Below are 10,844 nucleotides of genomic sequence, written 5' to 3' on the forward strand. Positions count from 1 at the left end.
GAATTTGGCAATAAAACCATTAGGGCCAACCACCTTTTGGTCATCAATAGAGTCCAGTAGAGCTTTAATTTCCCCTTCCATAGGAATCTGAATAAGGTCCAAGCTTTAATCAATGCACTCAGAGAAAAGTTCCACCTTGATAGGAGCTCTCTCAGTAGACTGATCCATAAAGATATTCTGAAAATAATTCACAGCATCCAAGGCAATGTCCTCAGCATCAGTTACTACCTTACCATTAGAATCATGTATGGAAAGGATCATGTTATTTTTCCTTCTGAAATTAATACAAGCATGATAATAGCTTGTGTTTCTGTCTCCATCAATAAATCTGGTGACTGCTGCTTTTTGTTTCAGAAAACATTCAGTATAATTGGTTTGCACTAACAGTTCTTCACTGGCTTTGTGCAGATCAGCTTCAGAATTCAGGCCCATTTGGAAATTCTTTTCCATTCTGATAACATTACTTTGGGCAGTGGTCAAGTTCTCATTAATATTGCCAAATGTTTTCCAATTCCACTTCTTGAGATGAGCAGCCACATTTTTCTGCAGGATCCACAGTTTTACCCAGGGATTAGAGTTCCCTTCAGCCCTCCAAACCTTATCAACTTCTTGAACAAACTGAGGGTGAAGAGTCCACATATTTTGGAATCTAAAAGGAGCATTTTTTGTCTTTTCAGCGTTTTGGATAGTACATAACAATGGTCTATGGTCAAACCCTGCCATAGCCAGATGAGTAATGATAGTGTAAGGGAAGGTCTGAACCCATTTAGAGTTACCCATCATTTTATCCAGCCTCTCTCACATGGCACCTCTTCTCCAAGTGAAGTCTGGCTCTTGGTACCCCCAAATCAAACAACTCAGCCTCAGAGAGAAAGTCATTGAATCTGTTTATTGCAGAGATAGTGGGTGGTCTACCACCTTTTCTTTCACCAAGAGAGGAAAGACAATTTAAGTCACCCCCCAAAATCCAAAAAGAGTTTACAACTTGTACAATCAGAATCAACTGATTCCATAAGGTGGCTTGGTTGTTGGCAAGGCTACTGGCATAAATGAAAGTGGCATAGCCAACTTGAGCTCCAATATAGAATTGGAGCACAATAAACTGAGAATGATCTATCAAAACAGACCAATGTAATTCGGCTCTAGCAAAAAGCCAAGTTTTATTATTGGAGTTAGAAAAATGATCAAATTGAGGGAACTTCTTTTGAATTTTTTGGGAATTTTTAGTAACTAAAGGTTCAAGAATGGTAAAACACCAAACTTTATGGACTCTCACTAGATTTTTTAATCTCTTGAGAGAAGAGGGGTGAGCAATACCCCTAATGTTCTAAACAAGAAACTTAATCATTGAGAGAAGGTCCTCCCTTACCCCCTAGTCCTTGGATGATGATCCAAAGTAGTTGGGCCCTCCAAAGGTTGTTTAAATCCTAACTTGCCTTTTTTCTTTTTATTGCTTCTTTGAACTTGCCAATCTTCAGTTAAGACATCAGTCAAACTGTCAATTCTCTGGTCTAGAACTCTAATTGGATTAATACTGATTAACCTGTCATCATGCATAATATTTCCCTTCAAATTTCTGTTAATGTCAATGGCTTCCTCTTGCTCCACAGCACTACTATTAGGTTTAACCCCAATAGTATTTTCAACAACAGCAGGAGTTTCAACAAATTCCACTACCATCTGTTTCTATTGGCCTAGAAGTATTTCTGATCCCAGCAGTTTTTCTTTTAGATGGAGGGTGTAGTCTATAACACCTTTCCACATTATGACCAAATATTTTACAATGTTGACAATAAATTGGCTTTTGTTCCATTACTATTTGCTGCTAAAATCCTTCTTCAGAAGTACCAATCCACACCCTTTCTATTTCAGGCAGGGAGATGTCCCTTTCAACCAAAACTCTAGCACCAGCAGGTCTAGCCATATTAAAGGTAGGGGCATCAATTTTCAGTGGCCAGCCAAGCACCCTACTGATGTTGAAAAGAACATTTTGATGGAAGTACTGAATGGGTAGGTTGGGGAATTTGAACCAAATAGGAACTACAAGGGGTTCCTTTGAGGGATCAAATTCAGGTGTCCACTTCATTAACTTCATTGGAACACCATTAATAATTAGAGTTTGTTTGGCAAAAACCCTTGCATAGTCCTCTTCATTAGATAATGAAATTAGCAGGTGCCTTCCATCAATTAGACCTAGCCTTCAAGCACCTATTAATTTCAAATCACCAAAGAATTTCCTTACCAAATCCATTTTAGGGTGGCCAAACTGGAATTTTCCAACCAGAGTGAATTTAACTGTTTCATTGAGCTCACTAATTTCCTGAGGGGAGAAGATAACTGCAGGTTCCCCATCCTTTACTCCTAAAAGATTAAAAAGGGGGCAAACACCCCTCCCAGCAGCAGCAGCATGTAAACATTGAGGGAAAAGTAGATGTTGAAAGGATTTAGGCACTTCCAAGCCACTACCAACAACTTCAGCAAAGGTAGCATTGGTCCATTGAGCATTGGTATCCACATCAATGGGATAGGCCATTGAATACATAAGGATCAAAGACAAAGGCAGGGAACCAAACAGTAAAGACCAAATTCCAGCAGAAGAGAAGCAATTTCAGAGCCTCAAAAAGTATCAATCTAAACTGAAAACCAGGAAAACCAGCAAGGAAGGGAAAGCCCCAGAGAAAAACAGTAGCTAACAGCAACTTTATCAATGGAACAGTAACACAAACTTGAAACAAAAACTTCCCGGGCAAAAACCAAAACTACCACCACAAACCCCAGGGAGATCTTGAAGAGAAAGCAAGCTTCACACAGGTCCAAAGCACCTCCAAGAAGCTCCATCACAGCGAAAACCCTAGCAGAGCACAGCTAGGTCCAACCGCTAGCATCTTGATTTTATATATCCATCAAAGATATATATAATACAATCTCTATGTATCTCATACATTCTTTTACGATGCTAGTGTCTGATATATATAATTGATTAGTGGTAATTCGAGCCAAAACGAGCCGAACATGAACAAATAAATATTTGTTCGCGTTGTTCGTGTTCGGCTCGTTAACTTAGTGAACGAGTCGAACATGAGCTGCTTAATAAGCGGAACATGAGTTGTTCGCGAACAACGAGCAGTTTTGACATCCCTACTTAGGAGAGAGGGGGCTTAGCCGACCAAGGGCATCAAAGGCATCATGTTAGTCACTCTTTGCAGCTGTAACGGTCTTTTATGGTGTGTCCAACCAATGTGTGGTATGGGCAATACTTGAAGTGATCCGTCTTATTGACATTGTTTTTTTTTTTTGAATCCAGGCTTTTTGGCCAAATCCTGAAACATCTCATCCACTGCTTCGTTTTTGAATATTCTCTGTTTAGAGGTTACTTTATCGTAAGAGACAATTTGTTGACTGCGTGCTGAGACGACTGTTGAGTATGTTGTTGAAGACATTAGTGGGTCTATGGAGGCTGCTTCACCTGTGTCTGCAATGATTGCTTCTCCTTATCATTTCTATGATTTGATTTTTTTTCTTATTTTTTCTTATTTTTAGCATAGTATTTCTTATTTAATAATTTATTTTAATTTATCCATTTTTTTTTTTTTCAATGAAGATGCCACATCATAATGGGCACCTGTTTAAGCTCCTAATTTAGTCATTTTTAGCACATTTCAAATGGTTAAAAAATATTGCAAGCCAACCAATCAAAAAGTGGTATTGTACAAATAAATAATATCAATGAGCCAATTATTGGAAGCTTCCAAAGACCAGGGCCAAAAGGCTAAAAAAAAGGTATAAATATAGTTTTTCTCGAGAAGATTTTGGCCAAGGGGCCATTTGAGAGCATTTTTATTTTAATTTTTTTTTATTTTTAGTTGAAATAAAATATAATTAATTTAATAATAAGAATTCTGGTGTCATAAAATAATACATCAAATGATGTATTTTATTTTTAAAAATTAATAATAATGATAATTTTACTTTGATATTAAAATTTTGAATGTTATGCATGTAAAAATGAAAAAAATAGGTATTAGCTAGATATGTAAATAAATTAGACTATTGTGTTATTCATGTAAATGCCCTAAAAAAAAAAAAAAGGCAAAATGAACACATTGAACATGAGGTGTCAGGATTGATACATTTTTTTTCATTCCAACTGGCTTTGTGAGGTTTACTCACATATTACATAACTCTTGTATATTTATGATACCTATTACATGAATAAATTTATTATAATTTTTATATTAACAAATGAATTTTCTTATATATAAATTTCATATGGTGAGAGAGATCTTGAAAAATGTCACTGATTAGTATGGTGTTGTTTGAGCTGATTTATTTTCTTTTAATTTTTTTATTTTTATTTAAAATAAATATATTTATCACTTTTAATTAAGTTGTGATTGTTTTTTAAAGAACTTCAAATATTAAAAAAAAAACGTATAAAATATTTATTGAAATAGAAATAATAATAACAAAAGCAGACCAAACAGGCATGTTCCTAAAAACAAAAAAAAAAAAAATAATCTCAATTAAGTCCTAAATTTTCTAAAGTATGTTGCCTATTTAAGTATAAGATCATTTCAGAGAAGACAAAAGTCAAAGAAAACATTTTGAAATCAAGCTATTAATATTATAAAAGAAGATAAATGTTACATTTTTTTTTTATTTGAAGCACTGTGGCAATTATATTTTAAACCAGTGATTACTATATGCTTCAAATTAGGGTCTTCTGATCGAATAGAAGGCTATTTACTAATTACACCACGGACCAAGTCCACATAAATGTGGCATTTGAAAGATATGGTGACCTTAAATCCTGACAAATTTTTTAGGAATTTAAGAAGACCTTCGATCAACATTTCAACATGTAAAGTCCAATTAAATGTGGCATTTGAAACAAGCGTTGACTAATCATGATTAATTCGTTTAAATATAATAATTTTATATTGCGAGAAAAAAAATAAAGGGTGGAATTTCTGAACTCTATAATCCATTAAATATAAAGAACGGAGGCAAGAATGACTGATTGGAGGCAATTTAAATAAATGGTTTCTTCAAGTATTTTTGCATAAGAGAGATTTAAATCCCACGGAGTGATTTATTGAGAGGACAAACAATGTGAAGCTTGAAATCTAAAAGTTATGACATGCGTAGGGCATGGCCAAGTTTGCCATGAAAGAAATATTGAGGACATCCAATTGAAAGGTTTTTCGCATGTAGTTTGTTTCTTGGTAATCAAATTAAGAGTTTCAGTATAATTCAACTCTTACTCCTGCTTGTAGCCTTTAGCAACAAGCCACAACCCCTTCTAAGTTGTATTTAACTTTAGAAATTCATTTTCATTAGTCTCCAATCACAAGATATTGAGTCCATGACTTATAATATCCTTTGATTTAATGCAATGTAATTATCCAAATAGTTTGAGCTTGTAGAATAAAAAAAATAAAATCATTTACATCTCAACATATTCTGTGATGGTGAAATGGTTATAATTATCCAAATAGTTTGAGCTTGTAGAGCCTCAAATGTTGATGCCAACCTTTCAGCATGCTATTTGACGAATTTGGGGCAATAAATTTGATCAAAATTGGTGATAGGATTTAACATACTTATAATATCCTTTGATTTAATGTTGCGTTGGGTTAAGTAATGTTGTCGGCCTAGAATCTGTCATTCATTGGATGTTGGGGAATGTTTACAATATTTGTAAGAGTTATTGGATTTGTATTATTGAAGGAGAAGGTTTTAGTTGGCAAGGTTTTAATTGCGGACAAAAAAGTATACAATGGTGTATTTGCATCACACAAGTTTATTCTTAGGGCAGGCAGTGTAGACAATTTATGATAGGGATTTTGAGTAACAAAAAAGGAATTGGTTGTTGGAGTGAAGTGTTTGTTGAGGCAATTTAGAAGAAATTGGTTGTGAATGTAAGTATTATGAAAAGATACATTGCATTAAATTTTGCACGATAAGATACAATGATTTTTTCTTTGTTAGTATTATAGCATTTATATCATTTAGAAATTGATCCATGAATAAGAAAGATACAAAAAAGATATTTTGGTTTAAATCTATGTATAGAGTGAGGAGATAATCACAAAAATCATAAACATCAAAAGTTCTAAGATAGTTGTCTAAAGGAGCCTAATCATATGGCAATTGATACTGAGAACATTGCTTTGTTGTTAAACAAGGCAATTTATTAAAAAAATGATAGTTAAGTATGTGAACTCATAAATCGAATGAAATTTAAGCAGCAAGTATGATATTTCAAACTATTTCAATATTGTGGTGATGTTTTCATTCAAATAATTCATTATGCTTATGAATAAATCCAACTAAGTCGATGAGCAATGCCACAATCATTGAGTATTGTTTGAAGGTTAGTAGTGATGTATTCTCCATCACCCTTAAATGAAGGTTTTTTATGGTTTAATTAAGTTGGTGTATAATGAAAGATATGAAAAGAAGAAATTCATAGATCATTTTATTTTCTTTCATTGAATATACCCATCTAGCAAAAAGAGAACAGAAATCATTCATAATGCTGTGCAATATTTAAATCCTTGTATCGACAAAATTGGGGAATGACTCATACATCTGTGTGATTTTGTTTAAATAGTTGACAACCATAAGAAGAAGAAGAAAGAGAGAATATATTTGCAAACACGCAAAATTCACATTGAATCATTTTTATAAGAAAATAACTTAAGTAGATTGGGTTCATTTTTAGCTCGGAGAAAATGATTCTAAGCGAAAGGCCAAATTTGCAAAGCCAAAGCGTTGAAGTTGATGCTATTGTGGTAGGGGATAGGCGTGGTAGAGGACTCCATGTAGTATTAGTTGTACAAAGTGTTGAACAATGAGAACCAAAAAGAAGAGTGTAATTAAGCCCATTATGTAAAACTTAAAGCATAAAAAATCGAAGATAAATAATTAGTTGTAAGTTTATTGATGGAAAGGAGTTTATGAGAATTATTTAGAACAAGAAGGAAAGGAGTTGAGTAGAGCTTATGATTCAATGTGTGTAAGATTTTATGACTAATGCAATATCTACAAGTATAATTCAATTCAATAATATCATCATAATGCCTTCAATAACTGTTTGCTTTGAGTTTACTTTTATATATGTATGGTTGATAAAAAAAAATATTATAATTTGTCCTTAAGAGTATCCTTTTAAATAATTTTATGCTTTGTTTAGATATATAAAAAGGTTGTCTCGAAGGATGATGAAATGATTCCATTGAAGTATTATCTGAAGGGAATTATTCTATGCATTTAATTTATTTTATATTAGAATTTTTAAAATTTCTTTATCACTTTATAAACCTTTAATCACTCTATTTTCTTCAACTTTTTTTTTCTATTTTTATGGGCATGATTGGTACATAAAAAATATGCTTTTTATTTGTATGAACTTAACATATGTCCGTGATAGGGTTTGGTGTAGCTCCTATGATGGACAAAATTAGAGAAAGTCATCTTAGATGGTTTGGTCACATTAAACGTCGACCATCTAATGATTCAATTAGGAGGAGAGTAGATGTTTTGAGAGTAGATGTTTTAGATTTGACTTGTGTTAAGAAAGGCAGAGGTAGACCTAGGAAGACTTGGGCTTATTGTATAAAAAATATTCTTATTTTCCTAAAACTAAATGAAAATATGACACTAAACAGGATGCAATGGATAAAAAGGATTCATGTAGCCGACTCCACGTAGTGGAATTAAGGCTTTGTTGTTGTTGTTGTTGTATTTGTATGAACTTAACAAAGCTATTTGTATTTGTACAAATGAGTATTTTGGAGTCTTCTAGCCTCCATATTGTCAATCATTTTATTAGAATTTTTAAATATATTTTATTTAAAAACTTTTTTTCATAATTTTGATAATTATAAATTATAAAATTTCAATAAGTATATATGACAATTTTAATTAAACTAAAATTGCTAGGCAATTACCTAAAATTGCTAGGCAATTACCATAATTTATTTTTCTATATTTTTAGAAATATTATTTTTTTTGAATATATAAACCCATCAAAATTTATTTTCAACGTTTTTCTTCATTTTCTTAGATATGAAGCTTTCTAAAGATAGAAATTGAGAGAAAGAGAGGGAGAGGAGAGATGAAATAGTGATTCATGGATTTTTGAGACTCTTGTATATTGGGTCAATTAAAAATATTATATGAATCAATGTAGGTTATTGTTGCCTTAAAATTCTTTTCTTTTTGCTTTTGTGAATTTTTTATTTAAGCATGCTAAATTTTATATAAATCAGGATGTCTAAATATCTAAATAATTTATAGCATATTTTTGGATCATGGGTTGTCCATTGGATTATGTTTAAGGAATATAACGTTGGTCGAACGAAAGAAAAAAGAGATAAGACACAATTTTTTTATGAATTGTGCAATAATTTTTCTATTATTAAAAATGACCCTCTTATTAATAACTCATAAGAAGGGTCTATTGATGCGGGTAGTTTTGTGGTGTGTGTTGTAAACATACATACATGTCTCAAGTCCAAAACATGAAAACACGTCACATCACAATTCTCACTTAAACAATTCTCACTTAAATATAAAAGAACTAACCACATCACATAATTCAAACCAACACAAAGATGCAAATGTAGCAAGCCCGGACCAAACTTTTGCAGGCTCATAATCACGGTATCTAGGATATGGAGGAAATTTCACTCCTTGGTTACCCCTAATGAGGCTCTCCAAAGATGAGTGAAATTTCTCTTCATAATCATTTTTTCTTGTATTATACCTATCATTATGCTCTGCAAAATACTCTAAATTTTTTACCCAATCAGCGGTCAAATTAATATTATCCATTATCCTCTGTAATAAATGATCTTTACTCTCAGTAGACTCACCTCTAGATGTAGAAGCACGTGAGGTAGATGGTCTAGATGTAGAAGCAGCAGACGTCTCCATTCCATAGCTTCTGAAAAATCCTCCTCTCCAGCCAAAAATTGAATGCTCATAATAAGTCTTCACATTCACCTTAGTGATGGGCTTTAGAGGTAATAACACTTCCTCCCAGCGATCATATTTAACTCCAGCCTGCCACGCAAAGAAAAGATCAAGGAAACAAATCCCAGATCTGCAGTTGTAACATCTGTAGCAGAACTGATAATAGTCTGACGATCAAAGCTCCAATGTTGATGAGCTTTCCTTCTTGAATACAATAGTTCAACGTCACTCTTTCTCTGGTCACTTCACTGAGATGATTGGTCGGAAGCAGACGAGCAAAAACGAAATGGTGTCAGGCCTTTAAAGGTGCACATAACTTTGAAGTTGGGAAGTTGACTCTCCTCTCATTAGTGATCTTCCAAAGTCCTCTCTCTATAGTCAGGTAAGAAATATTCTCATAACTCCACTTCAGTCGGACTATAATTTTCATAAAAACATATCGTATCTGATGGTAAATGATAAAACAAGTTGATTACCTTTGGTGAAAAAGGTACCAACTTTCCTTGAACCATGACACTATTGTCTTCTGCTTTAGAAAATTTGCATAGAACTCCCTCAAAACATATATAACTGGCACAGTAGAGAAACAACATAATTGTTCCCACTATCGGCAAACAATTAAATCTTCCACGTCTCACCAGGATTTATAAAACATCGCTCCTGAATCAGTTTGCGTGATTGCAATGCGTCGCTATACTGATCTTGAGCTTTTGAACTAACAAATTTACTTGAATCAAAAAGGGCTTTGCCTTTGCTCTTCTTCATTCTTGATGTTGTTCTACAAATTTATTAAATTCCAACAATAACTTCAAAAATCAAGTTTAAATTCTTAAACTAAACTTTCAAAAGCACAAACTAAACTTCCCATGCAATTTTCCATAGATTTTTCCTCATTTTTTCTCCATGAATAGTGAATTTTTGAATTTATGCAAATGTACTCAAAATACATTGTAAAAATCCAAAATTTTTACATAGAAGTAAAGCTCTTACCTCAAAGAACTTGGATCTAGCAAACTTCACTTGATTCCACCAAGAAATCTTCACTTTAGATGTGTTATAGCCTGCAAAATTGCGAAATCAAGAGGAAGAAGGTGACGATGGCATTAAAAATGGCGATTTCTGGCTCAAAAATTCACTGTTAACTGCTCGCGGACCGATTTTACTGTTAACTGCTCGCGAACCGATTTTTGTGAACCGGCGCTTAAGCGCGGGTAAGTGGCGCTCGGCCGCCTGCCTCTCGAGTTTGCTCACCCTTAAGCGCGAAATGTAGAGCTAAGGCACCAATGTACGATTTTCAAAATTTTGAAATTAAAGTAAAATGCACTATTTGTCTTAGTAAACCACCCCTAAATGGTCTCATAGCACTTAAATGACTATTTTCAACTTCCTGTAACTCTCCTTTACCTCAAAATTCTACTTAATAACTATTTCAATTTGAGGCTAAAATAACACAAAATTTTACACAAACAAACTTATATTAATTCACAAACAAGTACAAATACATTTAAACACTTAGTTCGCATTCAAAATAGTCTTGGATGAAAAAATTTCCTACATACATACACTTAACATTCTCTCACAACTAAACACCTAAGTAACACCAACACTAATGTTGACCTCACTTTTGGTTGAGGTCTAGAAACTTCTTTAGTAGCCTAGGTCTAGCCATAGGATTTTCCTATTGACTAGCCTTAGAAAACTAGAAAAGGTACCCTCACCATTAGAAATTCAAAACTCTTCTCTTTACTCAACTTGAAATTCCACATATTGACCTTAACCTCTAGCATTTAGTAGGTAAGATCATTATGAGAGAATTCAAGAAGAGTCCCTATAGGATTACTTGGCCTTAGGATTGACCCTGG

At 33.3% G+C, this 10,844-nt stretch overlaps 1 protein-coding gene across 1 annotated transcript in view; it reads right to left on the reverse strand.

Annotated features, from left to right (window-relative positions):
- Positions 1-2,631: 2,631 nt before the first annotated feature.
- LOC110038850 (probable calcium-binding protein CML36) overlaps positions 2,632-10,844 on the reverse strand; it is a 20,050-nt gene continuing 11,837 nt past the window's right edge. The window contains exon 2 of the mRNA XM_020743767.1: positions 2,632-2,865. Coding sequence (XP_020599426.1) covers positions 2,632-2,865 — 234 coding nt within the window. The remainder of the gene's footprint in view (positions 2,866-10,844) is intronic.

The sequence above is a fragment of the Phalaenopsis equestris genome, unplaced genomic scaffold, assembly GCF_001263595.1.
Source record: "Phalaenopsis equestris unplaced genomic scaffold, ASM126359v1 Scaffold234162, whole genome shotgun sequence".
NCBI lineage: Eukaryota > Viridiplantae > Streptophyta > Magnoliopsida > Asparagales > Orchidaceae > Phalaenopsis > Phalaenopsis equestris.